Raw genomic sequence first — 22,919 nt, forward strand, 5'->3', positions numbered from 1 at the left:
CCCGGCGTCTTGACTGGGTCGGCTTCTCCTAGTGCTCCGTTCAAATTTCTCGGAGTCACGTTTTGGGCCCTGGTCTCCCGGACGATTTCCGCCGCTCTTGTCGGCGTGACAGTGTGAGCGGGCGTATTACTGATTAGGTCCAGGAGCATTTTCAGCTTTGCTACGTCAACCACATGTCCCATGATGGTGACCTGGTTGGCTGGCACCGGTGTGTCGGGTATTATTGGCATCCCGAACTCTGGTTGGATTACTCCACCGGTGGAGGGTTGCACGACTCCAGATTTGTGGACGGTATCATCTTGGTAGAATTCGGTTTCGTCCGTCACGAATACCTCTTGTTGTTTCGACATCTTCTTATCTTTTTGGGTGGGTTTTTGTGTGTATATTTTTGTTTGGGAATGAATGTGACTAGCTTCTAGTGTCTTTCCCCACAGACAGCGCCAATTGTTCCGGGAGTAATTCCAGAGCAAGTATCGTTACCACCCGTGGCTTGTAGAATAATGTCTTGGGTTGATCCCTTCTTGCTTCTATCGTCCCTCTCGGCCTCTCCTGCAACAATGAACAGGCGAGGGCTTGGGCGTGTGCCAAGCGTACTCACTCCGACGCTCAAGTCAGTAAACTTAAAGGATTAAGCTGTGTTACTTGGCTAGATATGTATTGTAGAGAGATAAGGGAGATATTACCAGATGAATAGTGTATTTAGGTTAAGTTGTTCGATCCTTTCCTCAATGAAGGTTGAGGAGTATTTATAGGCTTTCACCTTTTGTCACGTAGTGGCCAAGTGGCTATCAGGTGGAAAGACTGTTCTACCCTCGGCCGATGGACCTATGCCAGGCCGGCCGAGGGTCTTGGATGTGAGTACGCGGATATGTGTCCCGGTGGCGGGTTGTCGGCCGAGACCCAGGTGACAGGCCGATGGGATGCATCGGCTAGGCTGTCTAAGTCGTTGACTTGCTGTGGATATCTTTGACCTTGCTCAGTGTGTTGACTTGGTCAGCGGTGCAGAATATGCCCCATCAGGAATATATAACTAGTTTTTATACCCGTGCATTAATGCACGGGATGATATTTGTTTTCTCCTTTGAGTGTCATTGTAAATAATAGAACACAGAAATTCGACAATTTCTGTATACATATAATTGTGGTAAATCACTTTGCGTCTCTCACAAATAATACTATGTAAGCTAATTTTTATATATAGGCAGAGTTATGATTCTCTCTATTTCCTAAACGCAAATTTATGTATAAATAAAACTGTTATTTCCATTCCAAACTTTGCTTCCTTTCTTTGAGTGTCATTGTTTTTTCCTTTCTTTTTGGTCGTGAAATATAATCTACACTCTTGAAACGAATTCGACCCAACGTTTCTTTTAGGAAATAAAGAGGTTCCTAGAGGACGAGAAATTACCTATTCCTCTAATTCTTACAAATTTCCAAGTTTATAATAATCGCTTCGTCCTAGTTATTTGTTTGTCTATTTCATTTTGGGTGTCTAAGTTAATTGTTTGATTTTCTACTTTAGGAATGTCCTCGATGGTCAATTGGATCCTCCACTCGTAATTTGGTCAACTTATCATCTACGGAGTAATAATTATCCCCTCCCTCTTTTCTTGGTTTTGTTCCAAGACTGAGGAAATAATATACAAAGTCCAATAAACAAAACTTCTAAAGAAATAAATAGTTGGTACAAAGTACAGTATATGAAGAAATGTCCCGTCCATATACTATATAGGTTCATGTGAAAATTTAAGATATAATGCACTGATATACGGAGTCCAATAATCACTCGCATACGAGTATAATGATAAAATAACGTCTACTAATTATTCTGCTACGCTTTGTTGTTCCATTTCATTTGCTTTGTCTTCTTGATTCCGACTTTAGTAAGTTCCATACTTCCATCCCTCTTTCATTTGTTTCGTTCCATCCCTCAAATTGGTATTCCTTCAATAATATTCATGAAACAAAGGCAAAATCATTCTCATACATACCAAAATAAGTTTATGTCAGTAGTTCATGTCAGTAAAGCACAAAATTATATTTTAAGAAAATCCTACAATTATACCGCGACCAGGCATCCATGATATGAATGACGATATCCCACATCTAATATCTGACCGGCAGTGCGTAGCCTCCTTTGTTTGGTGAACTATTGCGTAGCATGGGCACCCCGAGGGTTGAGAGTGTGGTGTCGTAATTTTTGAGTTTTGTATTATATATATTTCTTGCACAATTGTATTTCCCTTACAATCTTGTCACATCTGTGTAATGGGTTAAAACACGAGTTTAAATACTAATTTGAAACTCTTAAAAATGACAAAACTATTTTCTTATTTAATGTGAGTGTTTTTATTCAATTTATTGTAAATATATTGAGGAAGGGAGATGAACGGACATGGTAATAAGAAGCAGAAGTTGGAGGTATTAAGATATGTGAATCACCTAGAATTCTCGTTGAATTTATTATGGTCATTTATTCATAAATGATTAATTTGCAAATCAAAGGCCACTTGACGGTTTGATTCACAAAAAGAAAGGGATTGCAAATCTCATGTGGTGCATCGAAGTATCGAAGACACTAGAGTGTCAATGTATTTGTAGTAATGCCACGTTGGATTTGTGTAGTAATAGGATTTGCCATGTAAAATATCTTAGTTTGTCTTTTTATAGTATTTATAGATTGTATAGATTAGGGTGACTGGTTGAGTGATATTAAATTGGCTTTTATTATGAGCATTAACAAACAATTCAATTGTGGGAGATGAAAAGGAAGAAACAAAGGGACGGTGTCAATGATATAATTGATTGCAAATTCAAGATTGACGCTCTACTGATTTGTAGAGAAAATTTCAAACGTGGCAGCCCGTAAACAAACGTGGCATTTCTAAATCCTGCGTGGCATTTCTAAATCCTATGTGGATTTGTCTACATGGAGTTTATGGGTCATTTTAGCCTAGGCTTTTAATAGTATTTTATAAATATAATAATGTTTTGTGAGATAAAATGGAGAGAAAAGAGATGGAGATGATTCATTTTGGTGATAAAGTCCCTTTTCCTACGTTCTTCGGAACCGTACTACTTCACCTATGTTCTTTATAATATTCAGTTTGGTGGACTCATTGTCGATAAATTGCAACGGTAATTGTTGAGCTTTTAACACCATGCTTTACCATGAGGCCTGGTTCTTAGGTTTTTAGGACCCTAGACAAAATATTAGATTGGGCTTTGTAAATCAAAATTAATATATTAAAAAAGTTTACAATATTCAATATCAATTATACTAAAAATTCAGTTGTTTACATGTGGCAGATTGTAACTATTAAAAAATAGGTTCTAAGAGCATTTCGAAATGAAAAATTCAATGTCTTGTAAAAGTTGCTTGTCGATTGACAAAATTACAAGACCAGTCAGTCAACTCTTTCTGTGACATTGGAAAGTAGGATACCCCAAACGGGCCGAACATCCAAACTAGAATAAAATATTCTGAAATATGTAATAATGGAACAACCACCCTTTGTAGTTGTTGTTGTATTTGTGTCTTAAATCTACCTGCCAAGTTCATGACTTATTAAACTCTACCTGCCAAGTTCATGACTTATTAAACTTATAGTCTCATATCATTATAACACCAATGTGGCTAAAACAAATGAAACCAAAACAACAGAAACATGTTTATTTAAGCTAAATCCAAGTCAAACAAAAGGAAGCAGAGTATACTCGAAAAAAGTGCAGAAACAAATCTTCATGCATATGAGATTAGCTATGTAGTCTTATTAATTAGTTACTTCAATCTTCTGTATTAGACCTTGGATATTCATCAGAGTTCGCCATCACTAGTTGTAATTTGGGATCCCTTAGAACTGAAGGCGAGAACGAGTTCATGTTTGAACAGCAGCGGATAATGACTCGCTCCAGTGATGCCTGCACCACAATTTGTGTTTCCTAATATAAACCATTCCATTTTGGGGCAATCAGACAAGTTTATCTCTCGTAATTAAGATGCTTGATTTGATTCTCCAGAGAAAAGCGACTGCAGTTTGTTGCATTCTGTTATATCCACTTCTCTTAATCTGGGCGCAACAAATGATCATGACTAGTGTTTCCAATTCCCTATACCATTTGACTTCCAAGTGTTACGACTTTGGTAATGGAAGTGCAATAGACTTTGGTAATGGAACTGGACTTGTTCATCTGCTCCAAGAACTCCATTTTTAAGCTCTCGTATACCAATCTGAGTCCCCTAGGGCAAGCTGAGCTCAGTCTATTCCCATTTCACACCCAGCTCAGTCTTCCAATTTCAGAAACCAGGAATATGTCCATGCCATCTTTCAGTTACTGATGACGTCGATAATAACAGAATATCGATAGCACCTATGGACTACACCATGAAGCAAGAAAAACACCCGTATGCCATAAATTTATAGAAATTTCAAAATGCTATAACATTTGTCGCTGAGCGCAGTCACTTTTAACTCTTCCATGAAGGGGGGAAATTCACTCTAAAATCAATTAAAATCGGAAATTCTTTTAAAAGGATGTGATTGGTCACTTAGTTTTAGGACTAAAAATAAAATTTATACCCCACTACTCTGAGTCTCTCACTACTTATGAAACACATTTTATTTCTAACTTAAATATTAAGAGCATCTCTAACGATAAGCTACAATACATTGTAGCCAGGGGCGGATCTAGGAATCAAATATACAGTGGGCTAGAAAAAAAAACATACTAATAAAAAATATGCGTGAGATTATAAAACCCGACAATCGTAGGAAGAGAAAAAAAGGGAAAAAATTAGAACTTTTGCGAAAAGAGCAAATAATAAGTATTGAATCAAAACCTATAAAATCATGAACCGTTTTATTGTTTGGTAGATATATCGTGAACCATTCTATTAGAATCTATCCAACTAACTCCGACACCTATTTCGAATACTCATCGCATAATTAAACAAATACTCCTTCCATCTCATCTTTGATTAAATAACATCTTATACAATAAATAAAAGAGTAATTAGATGATTGAGACGGAGGGAGACAATACGAAGTACCAAGCAAGGGCTACTTAGATAATAGTAGTAAACAGCAAAAGAAAGTTTGGGGGAAAAAGAATGCTTATAAGGGGTTCGATCCCTTGACTTCAAGGGTCAAACAAGAGTATCAATCCACCTGAGCTACTATAGAATAATGCCTCTAGGTACAACTAAAAATTATTTATCAGAATTTTACATGGGGCTTCAGCCCATATAGCCCCTAGTGTAGATCCGCCCCTGATTGTAGCTTGGTTTGTCACATCAACTTTTAAAGCTACTCAGCTTTCTGGCAACGTACCGCTTCAATGGCAAACTACAACATGTTGTAGCTTGTATGGGTCCCACGTACTTGCTTTCATCTAATGAGAATCTACGTTTATTTTTTTTCCTAAATCAAGCATGTAGCTTGGTAGAACTATCATGCTTGCAAGCTACATCCCAATTTTCCATCTCCAATGGTAAGTTACATGCTTATTATTTTGCAAAAATTGCAAGCATGTCCTTATAGAGAAATATTGGAGATGCTCGAAGATTGAGAATTCCATAAGAAAACATTAACAATGAAGTTTAATTTTTATTTTTTTTTGTTAAATATTTTAAAAAATTTAACATACTAGCTGTAAATATTCGGAAAATTATGAATTTTTACATGAGTTGAATAATATATATACTCTTTTTGAAAATAGTTCATCTCTAAATTTATCATGAAATTATCCTGAAAATATTTCCTTTTATGACTTCTTAATGTGTGCCCTTAGAGCATCTCCAATGGACAACTACAACGTAGTGTAGCTTGATTTGCCACATCGACTTTTTAAAGTACATCGCTCTTCAGCTACGTATCCATCCAATGATAAACTACAACACTTGTAGCTTACACGGACCCATCGTATTGCTTTTAACCAATGAAAAAAAATTATTTTTATTTTTAAAATATCAAGCTACATGGCTTGGTTGTAGACTTGTAGCTTGGTAGAGCTACATGGCTTGAAAGCCACACCAATTTTTTCAATTTTCAATGGTAAGCTACAAGCTCTTTATTTTGCAAATATTGCAAGCATGTCCTTTAGATGAACCATTGGAGATGCTCTTAGGGCACACGTTAGAAAAACCCTTTTAAAAATTCAATTATTCAAATAGCATAAATTTTAACATATGAAAAAAGTAAAAACATAACTAACATCGATATATATATTCGATTTTCTTTTAAATTTGTACTCCCTCCATCCCGGTCATTTGTTGTCCTTTTCCATTTTGTGGTGTCTCAGTCATTTGTTGTCCTTTCTATTTTAGGAATGTATTTGATGAACAATTTGCTCATTCACACTCAATTTGGTCCATATGTCATTTAGTAATTGGATCTCTCCTCTTTTATTGGTCTTTGTGTCAAAACAAAAGAACAACAAATAACCGGGACAGAGGAAGTATTAGAGATCTCGTGCATTATTACAGGGATTAAAACTAACCATATATAAAGCAATTATAAATTACTCTTAAACAAGCCGGAGGGAATAAGATATGATTGGATGGCGATACACACAATAAGTGAGTAAGTGACCTCTAGTGAGCAGCTTTAGTGCCTTGCACATTACACTTATCCGCTCTATTGCTGACTTGCTGTACGCCTGTACCGCCTTCAAATTTTAATACTGGTACTGGATTAGTGCCTCTACCCTCTTTTTATTTACGGTAAGTCTCTCTTATGACGGGCAACGAGTCAAGTATTATCTATATTATTAGATAAAACAAAATAAATTGTTACTCCTTAGGTAATTTGCTTTTTTCTCATTTGACCTACATGAGTAGTATTTGATCCGTCGCTAGATTGCGACAAATATATCCGTCACAAATGAGAATTTGTGTTATTTACGCTTTCAGCTTTCAACTTTAATAGTGGGTGTATCTATTTAATTATACAATTGGTTTCTCTTAAAACAAGTTCTGATTTTAAAACCATTTTACAGCCAAATATGACCAGTTTTAAACAAAAAAAATCGTCTGAAATAATAATTTGTGTGAATTATATACGGAATTTAAAGATAAGATTCATTAGTAAATTAATGTGTAGTTGGTTACAATCAGTGGCGGAGCCAGGATTTACAGTCAGCGGGGCGAAAAAATTCAGCAAGGACGAAGAGGTTATTCTATAAGATAACCTCGAAAAAATTCGAAAATTTTAACTAAAAATTTCGAAATTTTTCAACGCCAGCGGGAACGGACGCCCCTGCTAGCCCCCCTCCACCACTGGTTACAATTAAAGATGTAGAGTTTCTATAAATATAGATTAAAGTTTGCAATCATTCTCATTCATATAAGTATTACACTATAATCAAAGCTAAAATGTCTTCTTTCATCCTTAGATCATCCTTTCTACTTATTTCCATCTATCTTATCATAGTTATCAATAATTTGTGGGTTATTCAAGCACATGTTGCTCCATCATCAACATTCAAATTAGTCAACCAAGGTGAATTTGGTGATTATACTCCTATTGTTGAATATCATGGAAATTATAGAGCTCTAGATGTCTTTACTCTCCCTTTTCAACTATGTTTCTACAACACTACTCCAAATGCATACACTCTTGCTCTAAGAATAGGTTTGGTTATGTCCGAGTCGCTTTTTCGATGGGTGTGGGAAGCCAACCGGGGCAACCCGGTTCGTGAGAATGCCACGTTAACGTTTGGGACAGATGGCAATCTTGTATTGGCCAATTCCGATGGGCGGATCGCTTGGCAGACAAATACTTCCAATAAGGGTGTTGTAGGGTTTGAGTTGCTTCCTAATGGTAACATGGTGCTCCATGATGCCAAGGGTAATTTCATTTGGCAAAGTTTTGATTATCCTACAGACACAATTTTAGTGGGCCAATCTTTTCGATCAGATGGGCCCACTAAGCTTGTGAGCCGTGTATCGGCCGAAGTTAACGCAGATGGGCCGTATAGTTTAGTGATGGAGCCCAAAAGAGTTTCAATGTATTATAAAAGCCCATTTAGCCCAACTCCCTTATTATACTTGACAATGCTAGACATGCCCAAGAGTAAGAGCACCCTTAAACAAGTTACTCTTGATTGCTCCCCTCAAACTGAGGAAGCTTTTGCTTATGACATAACATTTACAATCCAAACCATAGATGGTTCTAGTGGGGGAGCTTGGGAAATCGCTAGGCCGAAATACAATAGCACATTGTCTTTGTTAAGGCTCGGAATTGATGGGAATTTAAAGGTATATACGTACTCAGATAAGGTAGATTGGGGTGCATGGGAAGCGACATTCACTTTGTTTTCAAGGGACTCGGTCTACTCTTTAAGTGATACGGAATGCCAATTACCCGAAAGATGTGGGAATTTCGGACTATGTGAGGATGATCAATGTGTGGCATGCCCAACATCACAAGGGTTACTTGGTTGGAGCAAGAATTGTCAACAACCAAAGGCAAGTTGTGGTAGCAATTACTATAAACTTGATGGAGTTGATCATTTTTTGACCAAGTTTACTAAGGGTGATGGTCCTATGACTATAGATGCTTGTGGCAACAAATGTACCAAAGATTGCAAGTGTTTGGGTTATTTCTATCACCAAGACAATTCTAGGTGTTGGATTGCTTATGATCTTAAGACACTCACCAAAGTTTCTAATGTGAAACATGTGGGATACATTAAATCATAAATGTATCTTAGTGAGGAAGAGGACAAGTTATTTTTATTTTTATTTTTTATTTTTATTTTTTGGTGATGAGGGGTTGAATCCCCCGGGCACATGCACCCTGCAAACCACGTGTGTCATGTAAGACATCCTTTAGGGTGACAGGTAACCGCAGCACTCCCGTGTAGGGAGTCGAACCCGGGACCTCTCAATTCGTTGCCATTGCAACGAATTAAGGCACTCCCGCACTCCACTACACTCAAGCCACTTTAGTTAAGGGGACAAGTTATTGTTAACCAATAACTCCAATAAGTGTTAAGAAGTGAACAAGAATCAATTTTAAAGTTAAAATGTATACGGTGTCTTAGTGAGGAAGATGTGGGATACATTAAATCATAAATGTATCTTAGTGAGGAAGAGGACAAGTTAAAATGTGAAACATGTGGGATACATTAAATCATAAATGTATCTTAGTGAGGAAGAGGACAAGTTATTGTTAACCAATAACTCCAATAAGTGTTAAGAAGTGCATCTATGTCGACTCGCTCGCATCTATGTATTCTGGAATTCAAGTGTGCTTGTGAAGCTGGATCGGTTGTTCATGGCCATTCCTCCGTTCCTTTCCTAGTTTATCTTTACGTTGTAGCTTTTATTTCAAATAATGTCCATGTATGTCTTAGGTTTGGCTTAGTAGTGCTAGATTTAGCAGTCGATCTTCTGGTGCTACCTAGTCGGGTAGCTTACATAGTTGCTGGAATAATTTCGTAAGCTATCCTCCTTACGTTGTCAAAAAAAAAAAAAAAGTGTTAAGAAGTGAACAAGAATCAATTTTAAAGTTAAAATGTATATGGTGTCTTACTTTTTTAGTCGGAAACTAAACTCTATTAAAAAAGATAGAAGTCTAATGTCCTTCCTTAAAACACGTAACTAAGATGGAGTAAAACAACAATTCTTGCGCTTCTTTGAAGAGGAGCAGCACTTTTTGCACCTAGCGGCAAGTGATGCGCCTCTTCCAAGTGTTTCTATATAGCACTAGAATCTTAAGACAACACGCTTCCTCCTCTTTTCTACTATAAATAAAGACCCTAAGTCTCACATTCAAAACATACTGGAGTTGTTTTTCCTCCACTTCTCGTCTCCCTCCTTGCATTCTAGACAGTGTTCCTACTTACCGACACTACATGCTTGATCATCCGATCATGTAAACTCGATTCCTATCGTTGTACCGTCATTATGCATTTAGGCCGACCAATTTGACCAACTAATCTCGATTTAACCAATCCTTTATTTGGATATTCGATATTTTCCACTAATCTTAATACAATTTTAATCAATCTTTTTTGACAAAGGGCTAATACGAAATTTTGCGGGTGCGGTTTAAAAGAATAAGAACAATAATGAATAGGTGATATTTGCATCAAAATCTGCCTAAAAATCGAATTAATTGGATATTTGCTCAGGTGTTAGACCTATAACACGAACAATGGTGAGAATAATTAAGACCCTATTAATTGTTACTCGAATTAAAGCTCGATCGTGTCAAACTTTAACAATTTTGGAACAAAAATTGTTGAACCGTGCTTACACAACTGTAAACATAACGAAAAGTGTTGTTTTTATTTCAATTATTCGATTATAAATAAGAATATAATGTTCCCTATTTATAGCTAAATAAATCTACTCCTAATTTATATAAAGAACGTCCCTAACGGTGTGTTTGGATTGAGTAATTTGGAGGGAAAAGAAAGGGAGGGAGAGTAGGGGATTTAAAATCCTTTGTTTGGATAGCAAATGAGTATAGAGGAAAATGGAGGGGGAGAGATTTGGAGGGATCCAATTTCCCTCCTCCAAGCCTAGTCAAAATCTCTCCACAATAGGCAAGATTTGGAGGAAAATTGTATCCAAACATCCACACCACATTCCCCCTCCCCTTCCCTTCTCTCCATTTCCCTTCCCTCCTTCCCCCTCCCCTTCATTTCCCTCCTATTTTAGTATCCAAACAAGCCCTAAAGGACTCGTAAAGGCACTATAAATTGCCTTGACTCCTAATGGCAGTCTAAGGCTATGTTATTTTGGATTGAATATGATCTTACTAAACTGAATTTTTCTGAACTGAACTTATAAGATCTGAACTTTTTTGAACGGAACTTATTAGATCTGAACTTTTCTAAACCGAAGTTTTAAGATCAAAAATTAACTTAACGTTGTTGTTTTTTATTTATAAAAATGCGAACTTTTATTAAGATCAAATAAACTTTTTTTTTTTTGAGGGAAAAGATCAAATAAACTTTTATTACAAGATTAAATAATTTTTTATAAGAAATTAAAATTAATAGGCAGCCAAGATATTATCTGGGCTTCCACTCCCTTTATAACATGATGATTTACCCTCTCCACTGGGCACTGCCCTACGTCCATACGTAATACGTAATACGTAATACCTATGAATCCAACATCTCCAACCTCGACGGAAACATTTCAGGCTATCGTAAACTCAAGTCAACCACCACCACCATCACCACTACCACCATCGACGGCCGCTATTTGTGCACATTACATGCGCCTGCATCTCCGTCTTCGACGACAAAAGCCAAAGTGGCAAAGACCTAACAACTAAGCAAAAACTTGTCCCATCTACCCACTGTTTGATCATGTTCCAGGAGTTGAGAGAGACCAATTGTTTACTCATAAATTCTCATTATAGACGGACACTATCCGTCTATACGTATAGACGGATACCATTTCCCCTCACAAAATACCCATTTGCCATAAAGTGGGAAGCACATGGGGGTCCTCCACCTTGTTCCCCCTACCCATTTTATTAGAGGTCTTTACTCGTCTGTTCGCCCCACCCGTCTATACCAAGACCTATTGTTGTTTACTAGACTCAATTACGACGATACAAATACACACCGACATAAAATTTATTTTTTAGTCTCAAACTCTCAATTCTTATTAAAGAACTAAAATTGTCTTCTCACAGGCATAAAATGTAGTTTTAGTCTCAAACCCTCAATTCTAAATAAAGAGCTAAAATTGTCAAGTCAATTTTTTTTATGTTTTCGACTTAAAATGAAATAGTGATGCAAGTATATACTCTTTACTTAAGGGGGTGTTTGGTTCACGCGTGGGTATGGGTTTGGAATCGGGAATCATACCTGGGTGGTATCGGGTTGGAACTTAATACCTCATACCTTTTGTTTGGTTCAATTTTGGGGGTATGGGGTTAGAAACTAATCAAAGCTAAAAACTCTTCAAAATACAATATTTTTAATAATAATTTTTATACTATTAAATCATGTAGAGAAAATTTAATCAAATAAATATATAAAATGATTTTTTTACAATTATTTTTATCACTTTTTAATATTTGTAATTTGATACCATGGGTATCAATCTCATACCCACCCTCCTCCTTGGGTATGAGAAACCCATACCTCATGGGTTTGAGGTATGGGTATCAAACCTTCAATTTTGTCAACCAAACACATGGTATGGGTTTGGTTCATTCCAAACCCATACCTCATACCTATATTGGGTGAACCAAACACCCCCTAAATCCTAATCATAAAAGTCGGAGGTTTAATTCTCACCCACGATATAGTACGCTCATTTGGACACACAAGCCAAGTGGCTATTCACGGGACAGTCCCGTCTATTCAATCCTACCTATCCACATGAAGTAACACTTACCATGATTTTGCAAATCACATGAAATGGAAAAAAAGTGTTTGGTAAACAACTTCGCAAATCTCATTATGGAGTAATTGGAGTAATTGGAGTTCCTGAAACTTCAATTTATGTGATTTGGAGCAAACGAAAAGACCCACCAATTTCGCAAATCTCATTCATGTGTTTTAGATTGGGGCCATAACGAGTCGGACACGAGCTTGGTCTTGCTCGATTTGTGCTTATGAATCAAAAGTTGTGCTGGAGCAGATCCCAATACTACAAGAAAACAGGATTTGGGCGACTGAAAACAGTCGCTAATGTAAGTTTGGCGATTGGAAATAGTCGCCAGATAGCAGTCGGCGGCTTTGGTCGCTTAATACAACTCGGGCGACTGTTTTCGGTCGTCAAATTAGCGACTGACATATTAGTCGCCAAATGGCGACTGATGGGTAGTCGTCAAATTGGCAACTGAGGGTGAGTATAGTCGCTAATTTGGAGACTGAAAACAGTCGCCAAGTTTGTTGACTTCGGTCGCCAAATTGGTGACTACCTTGACCATCATTTGGCGAATGCTATCAGCCGCCATTAGCACTGGCAGATCAGAAAGTCTGGTTTTGGGTGCTCTGTGACTGAACCGAGCTCGATTTGCTCGTGTGTTGTCTCGTCTTATTATCACCCCTAAATTAAAGCATTCATTCAATCGCACCTCTCCCATGCGTGCCCTCCTTTTTTTTTGTGTCCTTCCCCTTCTATGCAACCCTTATGACCAATTTTGTATTTAAAAAAAAAGACGATATTTGAATTTTAATGTATAAATGTTGTTCGCAAAATTTTTTTTTCTTACTGTACCCCCCTTTACTCAAATCCTGGATACGCCACTGCTAGGTAGTGTCGAAAATCTCATGAAATAAGCGATTTGAAAAAAAATAATTTGCAACCGGACACTCTAACGTAAAATTATGAAAATTTAAAACTTTTCAATCACTCTTCACTGTTATAAATCGTTCATGAAACAATAGTAAATCGTTCACTCTATAAAACTTTTCAATCACTCTAAACACATTTATGTTACACAAAATCTCATTGAAGACGGTGATATCCGTCACAAGCTTGTGACGGATACCGTTTCCTCTCACAAAATACCCATGAGAGGTGAGTGGGGAAGCACATGGGGGTGCCCCACCTTGTCCCCTCTTCCTTTTTGTGAGAAGTCTTCAGCTTGTGACGAGATTAGCCCGTCACAAGCAAGACGCTTTGATGTTAAGAGGCACAACATTATAAGACCAATATTAGAATCCGTTTTTAAAATGGGCGATTTTCACTAATTATTTAACGAAATGGGTCGAGTCTCAAATTAATTGTCGAAAATGGCCCACATGTAGCTTGGTATTGACGAAGCTAATGTGAGGGGTCAAGTCACCAGGGCGGTAGGCGATTTAGTTCGAAGTCATATTTGCGGATCCCCTCCCATTCCCACAATATCATTTATCTCCAAATTAAAAAAAAAAAATTACTTCCTCTAGTCGTCGTGGTGCTTGGCGATTTAGTTCGAATTACTTCCAAAAATTTGTCAAACAGTGGCTCAAATACGGGACTTCTAGTCGCCATGATTTGGTTACACTTTGGCGTTTTGCCTCTCAATGCTATTAACAGCAAAAGTCATGTTTGTTACACTTTGGCCTTGGTCGCTGACCGAGATGGCGACTTAGATACAAACCTAGCTTCGGGTATGACGTGGACCCATTTTGGGTAATTAATTTGAAACTCGACCCATTTCGTTAAATAATTAGTGAAAATCGCCTATTTTGGCAAAAAATTCTCAATATTAATCATGTGTATTTTTTTCGAGTTTAAGAATCCAAATTCTCTAACACGACTGATAAAAGGCAAATTCTTATTTCAGACCGTCATATCCGTCTGAAATTGTCAGACGGATACCATTTCCTCTCACAAAAAACCCATTTAGGGTGTGAGTGGGAAAGCACATGGGGTGGGTGTCACCCACGCGCTTCTTCTCTTGTGGAAGTCTTATTACGGTTTGAAATAAGGCGGTCTGAAGCAAGACGGACCTGCTGATAAAAAGATGTTACGGAGTAATTTATAAAGCTACAAGCGAAGCCAAACAAAGAAAGTACTCGTACACCACCGTGCACCACACCACCATCTTAATCTCAACAGCCTGAGTCAAGGAGTGATTTCCTTGCGGGGGATATCGACAAATAGGGAGGGAAATGACGAAGCAACCCATGGCGAGCGTGATGTACTTGGCTTTCGGTAATCACCATAAGGGGATTGATTGTCTGTTACTAGTTTTAATTTGGGAGCCCTTACAATTGCAGGCGAGAATGACTTCATGTTGGGGCAGAGGTAGACGCGGACAATCTCCAGAGATGGCAAGAACAATTCCGAGTCAGTGCCACAATTCGTATTTCCTAATAAAAACCACTCCATTTTGGCGCAAGATAACACCAATATTTCTCTTAATTTAGCAGCATTCAGAGGTCTGGTTGAGAAAGACCTCATGTCGAAACAATCACTAATTTCCACTTTATCCAAAGACGCCAATTCTACGACTTGATTTGGTTCATCTCCTGAGAAAACCCAAAGCCATCTGTGGCATTCTGATACTTCCAGTTCTCTTAGTCTCGGAGCGACAAATTGTCCTGAACACAGTGTTTCGGATTGAGGAAGAGCGGTTGATGTGATTCTCAGCACAGCATTGCCGAAACTATCCCAGCACATGACATTTTTGCTGAGATCGTACAACGTTAGCTTCTCCAAACAAGGGAATTCAACCTGCAAATAAATTATTTACTCAAGATTATAAAATGAAAATACATTTGAGTTTGTAACTGAAAATGTGTTCAAAAGAATATTCATTTCATGATGTTTACTCATATATTACGAGAGAGAACAAGAGTTAACTCAAGTGGTAAGAGCGCTCTTACTCCAACCATGAAGTTGGGGGTTCAATTCTCACTCGCGACATAAGTGCGCTCATTTGAACCAAAAAAAAAAAAACTCAAAGTTTAATGGCTTAAAAAAGTTTGACTGACCATAACTCTTGGGGCGATTTCAGAAAGTGGCTATTTTTTCTCAAATCGGAAATCTCATAAAGACGGTCAATTTGGAAGAAAAAAACATTCGTCGCTTCAGGAACCGTGACCAAGAGTAACGATCAGTCAAAAATTTATTTGTTGAAAAGAAGGGTACATCTTAGAAAAACAAAAATTATAGGCGTAGCATGTAGAATATTCCTATTTTTCAGATACTAAATTGTATGAGTATATCACAAGTAACAACACGGATTGACCTAAAATCAAACAAAAATTCGTACCTTTAACGGTCACATGATATGACATCACTCGTAACCGATTAAAATGACGTTATGATTTGTGACAGTTACAAGCAAGACTTGCTGAAAAACAAAAGCAGCATTACCTTTTCATGAAAAAAGCCGGTCGAGGTTTTATCTCCATCAAATTTTGCAATATTGCCAAGATGTAACAAGTCCATCGTCTCTAAACAAGGAAACTTCATAGTATAACTTCCGCAATAGAAGCACTCTAAATCTTCTAATTGTACTAATATGAAGCACTTCAATTTGGGAAATGTGATAATTTCTTCGAGAATTTCTTGCCTTTCGGTTTCGTTACTGATGACTTGTTTCATTTTTTCACAATTCCGTATTTCTAAGCTTTCAAGTTGCACAAGAGAAAGAAACATGGAAGGCGGTCCAACAGTCTCCAATTCATCACAATTTGATATTTTTACAACTTTCAAATTCTGAAAGCTTTGCTTATTGGATTCCTTACTCCACAGCTTTACAATCTTCGCAACATCCTTTATGGTTAGTTCCTCCAGTTGTGGAAATTCGACCTGAAATATTATCAAATATTCGATGAAGATTTTCTACATGGTATCCCTATGTTTATTTTCGTTTTCTAAAATATAACAAAAAAGGCGATGTTCAGAGCACATCACACATACCTTACTGTTAAACAAACCTTGGTGCCGACTTTCATCAATGCTGGACTCCTCAACCACACTTACTAGACTGGGTAGTTGGTCTAGTACCATTGTTTTCAAATAAGGCAACTCGACGATATCTGATTCATCAATGGATGGCTGAGAACAACTATTCTTACTGAAAATGGAGGTCAAAGATTTACACCACGAAACTCCTAAGGTGATCAAGTTACGTGGAAGGGAATTAACAGGCAACAATTCTTCTAAATCCTCCGAACCCACAACTGAAAGGTGACGCAGATTGAGGAACAATTCTGTTGGAGCTTTCCCTTCACACATCCTTCTTATGCTGTAAATGTTTTGCAGACGGAGACAATGCAAGTCCTTAAATCCTGTTTCATCCAACTCAGGAAAAAGATTCTTGACTATTGCCCCCTCTATAGATAATAATTCAGCTTTCTTTACCAATACCTTCAGGCAATTGTCCATTTTAAACTCTTGGCTAATGTCAAAGTTTGAAATCTTAAGAGCACGTTGGAAAGGCGAGCGTTCAACATCATCTCCGAGAAGTATTTGGAATTTGTCCAGGTTTCTGACAAGTTGGGCACCAATGGGTAAAGATTCGGGTCCTGGTATGCATATTTCGAGATGATCCATGTAAGCTAAGAACAAGTAGACTCTCCAACTCACCGATCAGCTTAATATCTCCTAACTTACATTTCACCAAATGCAATGTTTTGAGATCTTTCAGTTTGCGCATGGATTCCGGTAGCCCTTTCTCAAAATTCATTGATAATATCTCCAAGACTTTTAAACTTGTCATTCCTTGGAAAAAATCAGACTCAAGAAAAGAACTGAGATTATCATTGCCTTTCAGTAGCAAAATTTGAAGCAAGCCAGCTTTCACACCAGTTAGCCGAGTATAATTCGCTTGAGATAAAAGTGATATGCCAGTGTACTTATTGAAAGACTCTTTGCAGATCCATCTAGGAATAACATCAACTAAAAACATTTGTCTGTCTGCATTATTTTATAACAATTTAATTAGTTTCCTCCCTTATTTCTTCAAGAATTGGCATTGAATAAATGCATAGATTATTAATTAAGCAATAAGCGACAATTGTTTGTTTCGACCATTACCTGTATTCAGACCAGTGTTTGATGCAAAAGACATAGTAGATTCCCGGACAATGTCGTGTATCTTTACATACTCATCGGAAACACCTTTTAGAAGCATTGAGGCTGACACAAGCTCGTCTGCCCATTTACGTGACAACTCCATGGCTTCTGAAAGTTTATTCACATGTTCAAATAGATCCAATCCAATACCATACCGCATCAAGTTATCAACAGAAATACTAGAACCAACAGGAGATAAACAGGCCAGTAAGAAGAATTTCTTTTTCTCTTCACTTGCCATAACCTCATAGCTAGTTCTCAGAATTGATAACGTCTCATAACGTGCACTAGTTATTTGACAAGAAATAGGCCTCTCCAATTCCTCGGCAAATTGTCGCCACAATGGCAACTCTTTACCCTTTAAAGAATTGGATGTTGCTACAATAGAAAGAGGTAGGCCTCCACATTTTTCCAACAGTCTATTAGCAATAGATTCATAGTCGCCAATGACCTCCGTTTGAACCTGAAATTTGAATAAATCTTTTGCTTCATCCTTGTTCAACAAGCCCACCTCGAATACGTTAGTATCCGGTACATCCATTGTTTTACAAACTTCTCTTTCTCTGCTTGTGAGTAAAAGCTTACAATACTGACGAGGTATTCCCATTTGAACGAGATCGATTTTATTCCAAATGTTGTCCAAGACAATTAGTGTCTTTTTAGCATTATTATCATCTTTACTTCCTTGTGATTCCGCTTCAGGCTTCAATTTGTTATACAGGCGGATAGCCTTTTCATGTACACTGTGTACGTCATTCAAAGCCAGACCAAGTCCATCTGCAATTTGATTTTGAATGTATTCTATGTTTGGTGTTTCTGAAATTTCAACCATCACTGTTGCTTCGAACATGCCTATCGTTTTGATGGCAACTTCTCTGGCTAACGTTGTTTTCCCTGTAACATTATAATCATTGCGTGTACGAATATATTAATTGTCCTATTACAATCTCACTATAAGTATATTTTTTTAACAAATTATACCGTAACCAGTTATAATTTTTTGTTTAACATTTTTGTTAGATACACTTAATGACTATAACCTGAGGGCTGAGGCACAATCTCGACAACAGAAAGCAATAACCGCTAAAATATTGTCTTATTGTCAAACTAAAAGACATGATTGTTATGAATAATCACAAACAACGTATCTGTTGATAAGAAATCTATGTTCTTATGTTTCGCTACTTTTAATAGGAAAATATATTATAAAAAATTCGCTACCCTAAATTCTGGCTCCATATGTTAGATTGTTCTAATCACATTAAGTTTTACGGTCTAATATTTCACTCAAATTCAAACTAAATGAATGATAAAACCATAAAAAAGAAAACAATATATTTTATCTATTTATTTACCGTCTTAATTTTTTGTGAGATGTATTTTGGTTAAAGGTAAACAAATGATTGGGCAATTCGGAAGTATTATTTATGAAAGAAAATACCTGTGCCTCCCATTCCAAAGACTCCAAGAGCATGAACCTCACTGGATGCAAGTCCCTTCATTAGTTTCTGAAGAAGCTCATTTCTGGATCCCAAACCTACACAGTTTGTAGGGATGACTTCCATTTCTCCTCTTCGTATAGGCCGAGTCACATCCTGAGGTTTGTTTCCAATAATATCCTTTACTACGACGAGCATAGCCTCAGCAGCGACACTCATATCATGACGATCAGAGATAAAATTGCAGGAAATCACACAGCAGCCACGACAGTTTCTATGGCTAGCTGTATTATCAGAATTCATTAACTCCGCCTTCAGTCCCCTCCGATTCCCAATAACAGCACCCATAGCTTCCATCCCTAACCTTACATTCTCCGGCAATGCATTCAACAACTCCTCATTCAAAACCACTTCTCCTACGGGTCTCAGCAAATTTGTCACCTTTTGCCTCAACGTACTTTCATTCACAAGGACATTGTCGTGATTGTCATCACTTGGCAACTCTTCCTCGACGCTCATCTCCCTGGCTTTGGCTATAATTTCTGCCACCACCTTATCCTTTTCCGCAAGCCTTTCCAAATTCTCCGTATGATTCTCCAGTAAATGTAGCGCTGCAACAGCCATATCCATGTCATTCTGCATAAGGGCCTTGAACTCTTCCATGGTTTCCACCACAAGCTTCTCTAGCACTCGACCAACTTCAATATCCTTCTTCTCCGCATCTGAAATCTCCCTATTTCCGGCCTTTCTCTTCCGTTTTGTGATATTTTTCATCACTTTCACCACCAAATCACGCATCCCACCATCCTCTTCAATAAACTTTTTCAGATCATCCTTGATCAATTTCAACATAACTTTGGCTATCTCCATATCCTTAAGCATCAGCTTCTTCATCGATTCATCCCTGGTGAACTCCCTCACTCTCGCTAACCAACGAGCAGCTTTAGCAGTGACTTTTTCCAACTTCTCCTTCCCACTCAGCACTTTTTCATCAATATCATCCTTCTCAACCCGTAAACTCTCAAGATTATCAAGAAGTAAACTCAGGTTCTGCTCACAGTTTTTGACATGATTCACGTATGTTTTCAACTTAACTATGATTGCAGACAGGGCAAACTGCCCAACTCTTACAACTTCAGCTTCTAACCCCGACATTGTCGACGTCGATCTATCTTTCTCAGTTTTCTGACAAAGTTACTCAACCTTACTCTGGAAAAATGTAATTTTCTGTACAACAAAGGAAAGAGAGTGGTAAGCTTATATAAAGAGTTGCATGTAATATAATCCAAGTTTCCTCCCTCCTCACTTAAATCACCATTTATTTAAAACCGTCTTAACTTACTACTCTCAAACCCGATTAAAATAGAGATGGAAATAAAAGGAGGTTGTGAGAGGTTTTAAGTTAAGACGGTCTTAAGCAAGACCAACTATACTTCAATGCATGCATCTCCAATTATTAAGAGTAAACAATTCCCATTTGCAAAACACTCTCTATTAAACAATAATTAAGTCTTACCTTTTTACGAGTAATGTGTACGAGGATGGCAATCAATCTTCAACAGGCTCTTGTCACTCTGTCTCATTTGGCCAACAACTTGATAAAAAATCACTACCTTTTAAAAAGGGATTTTTCAATTATAACTTTTAAAAAGGGATTTTTCACCGGAGTATAACTTTAAACAATAAGTCTTGCTTCAGACGGTTTGAAATAAGACGGACCAAATGTCAGCATTTTTTTATAGAATGTAATCATGACAAAATGTTATAACTAAAGTTGTCACTTTTTACCGGAAAATGATGGTAACATTTTATCACAAAATAGTAACATTTTATCGTAAAATGGCTACATTTGATCCGTCTTATTATTTCCCGTCTGAAATAAGAATTTGCGAACTTTTAATTATCTCATTTTTTTTCACTTGTACTTTTATACTTCTCTTTTTCTGAAAAAGGCCTTTGACAAGTTATAACTTATAATCTTGAACTATGATTTCAGAAAACGGTTTTTATTTTTCTAAATTGATCGTCTTTACGAAATTGTCGGTTTGAAAAAGAAAATGTATTTTGAATTTGTAGTCGGAGTTCTATTCAATCAAAAAATTTTACAGAATAAACTTTGACTTATCAGAACTCTCGGTTACAAATTCCGAAAACGGTGCTTTTTTTTTCACAATCATCTTCTTTACGAGATTTTTGAGTTGAAAAACAAAATATTCCATTGTTTGAATTCGTCGCAAAGAGTTACGACTAATAAAAGTTTTTCTCACAAAAAGGATATACTCCATAAGAACCAACAAAAATTCTCATTTACAACCGCAGAACTTACAACGGGAGTGTAAAGCTAATTACACTAATTGTTTTTTATCACCTCGTCATCGTAAGTTACAACGGTTATATGTAAGATTACGGAGATGAAATAGTTGAAGGGTTTAAATGAGATAATATTTTTTTGAAGATATACCAATGATATACACCTAACATACAATTGAATATACCTCTCTGACATGATTAAATGGGAACAAAACTTTGAATATTCTGGTCACTATGCTACTTTATTAACAATTAAGCATAAACAATTCACAATTTGCATATATTTAAAAGAAAGAGGGAGACAGATTAGTGTAACTTTCTTGAATGTTACAGGTAAACAGCTAATTATTTAGATTATCCGGTAACATGATGCCATGATGGTGTGACCTGGCCTGATAATGATCGGATTCGAATTACCCGACCCGATATTCAGCTACCATCAATTACTAGGAATCTCCATTGAATCACTTGATTAGGTTATTTTGTCCGAGGCATATGCAAGATACCTATATACAGATCCTTGGGGTTGGCAAAACTGACCCGGTTTTAATGATCGGATTCGAATTACCCGACCCGACATTCGAATCGAACCGAGGCTCGAGTATGACCCGAACAAATTAGACCCAACACGAATATTCATTTTGTCAATACTGATTATGAATGTAACAGTTAGTCCGACTGTCATCGATAAAAAAAATAAAAAAAATTATAGGTTGCGTCCTTTGTTTGCGGAAGAGTGCACGATTATAAAAAGTACTAAACGAAAACAAAACAAATTAAAGAGAAACAAACACAAGCGATTTTAAGTAATTCGACCTACACTATTAAGGTCTATATCCAGTCTCTCTCTTATTCATGTTTATTTAATTAGCTGTCCCGACTACAAAGAAATCTCCACAAACTACTCCGGTTGTGCATAATTGAATGGGAACACAACCTTGAATATTCTGGTCACTAAGCAACTTTATCAACAATTAAGCATAAACAAATCACAATTTGCATATATTAAAATGAAGCGGGAGACAGATTAGGCGTACCTTTCCTAAACGTCAACAGCTACTTCCTAGATTATCTGGTAGCATGATTAAACCTTCTTTAATGTTGATGCACACCGATGACCTGATCATTATTAATTCAGCTAGCATCAATCAAATGTATATGCAAGATACCTAGTACAGTTACTACAGTAGCACTGTCAGGAAATTCAGATGGCCTTGCTTAAGGCCGTCTTAATTAATTTAAGATCTCTTATGATCTCCTTCAATTTTCACCTCTTTTTTAGTCGAGTGTGAGAGCCGTCTTAAGTTATGACTGTCTTAAATAAGAATTGATGCAGGCAATTAGGGATAGTGTAGGCTTCATATGCCCAAAAAATGCAACTAACAAAGCATAATGTATGGAAAACTCGAGAAAAAATATACATAATTGAACAGAAGTCTCATACATACTCCCCTGTCATCCTGAGTAATAGAGTAAAATTTGGTTCGGATACGGCTCAAAACAGAGAATAAAAGGATTGAAATGATGATCAGAGAAATGAGATTATTTTTATGCAGCATTTCAGCACAAGTTTTAACTTTTATCCTTCAACATGCTTCTGTCGTTCATCCCGGATGATACCGAAAAGGAATAAATTTACCTTTCAAAATTCTGGCTTTATACTTGTATGTTTT

The 22,919-nt window shown here is 37.0% G+C and overlaps 2 protein-coding genes across 2 annotated transcripts; one reads left to right on the plus strand and one right to left on the minus strand.

Moving 5' to 3' along the window:
* The first annotated feature begins 7,340 nt into the window (after nt 1-7,340).
* On the plus strand, nt 7,341-8,731 carry LOC141637831 (epidermis-specific secreted glycoprotein EP1-like). The gene has a single exon (XM_074447251.1). The coding sequence runs from the start codon at nt 7,373-7,375 to the stop codon at nt 8,699-8,701; it is 1,329 nt and encodes a 442-aa protein (XP_074303352.1). The 5' UTR covers nt 7,341-7,372; the 3' UTR covers nt 8,702-8,731.
* Nucleotides 8,732-16,778: 8,047 nt separating this feature from the next.
* LOC141637830 (disease resistance protein RFL1-like) lies at nt 16,779-20,205 on the minus strand. The gene is made up of 3 exons (XM_074447250.1): nt 18,939-20,205; nt 17,459-18,391; nt 16,779-17,338 (listed from the first exon to the last, which is right to left on the minus strand). The coding sequence occupies exons 1-3, from the start codon at nt 20,089-20,091 to the stop codon at nt 16,875-16,877; spliced, it is 2,550 nt and encodes an 849-aa protein (XP_074303351.1). The 5' UTR covers nt 20,092-20,205; the 3' UTR covers nt 16,779-16,874.
* Between the last annotated feature and the right edge of the window lie 2,714 nt (nt 20,206-22,919).

This window comes from Silene latifolia, unplaced genomic scaffold, assembly GCF_048544455.1.
Source record: "Silene latifolia isolate original U9 population unplaced genomic scaffold, ASM4854445v1 scaffold_150, whole genome shotgun sequence".
In the NCBI taxonomy this organism is placed as follows: domain Eukaryota; kingdom Viridiplantae; phylum Streptophyta; class Magnoliopsida; order Caryophyllales; family Caryophyllaceae; genus Silene; species Silene latifolia.

Coding starts and splice junctions, on each gene's coding strand:
- LOC141637831 (XM_074447251.1), top strand. CDS start 7,373: ATGTCTTCTTTCATCCTTAGATCATCCTTTCTACTTATTTCCATCTAT.
- LOC141637830 (XM_074447250.1), bottom strand. CDS start 20,091: ATGTCGGGGTTAGAAGCTGAAGTTGTAAGAGTTGGGCAGTTTGCCCTG. Junction 18,392..18,938: donor CTTTGGAATGGGAGGCACAG/GTATTTTCTTTC, acceptor ATAATGTTACAG/GGAAAACAACGTTAGCCAGA. Junction 17,339..17,458: donor AAACACTGGTCTGAATACAG/GTAATGGTCGAA, acceptor AAAATAATGCAG/ACAGACAAATGTTTTTAGTT.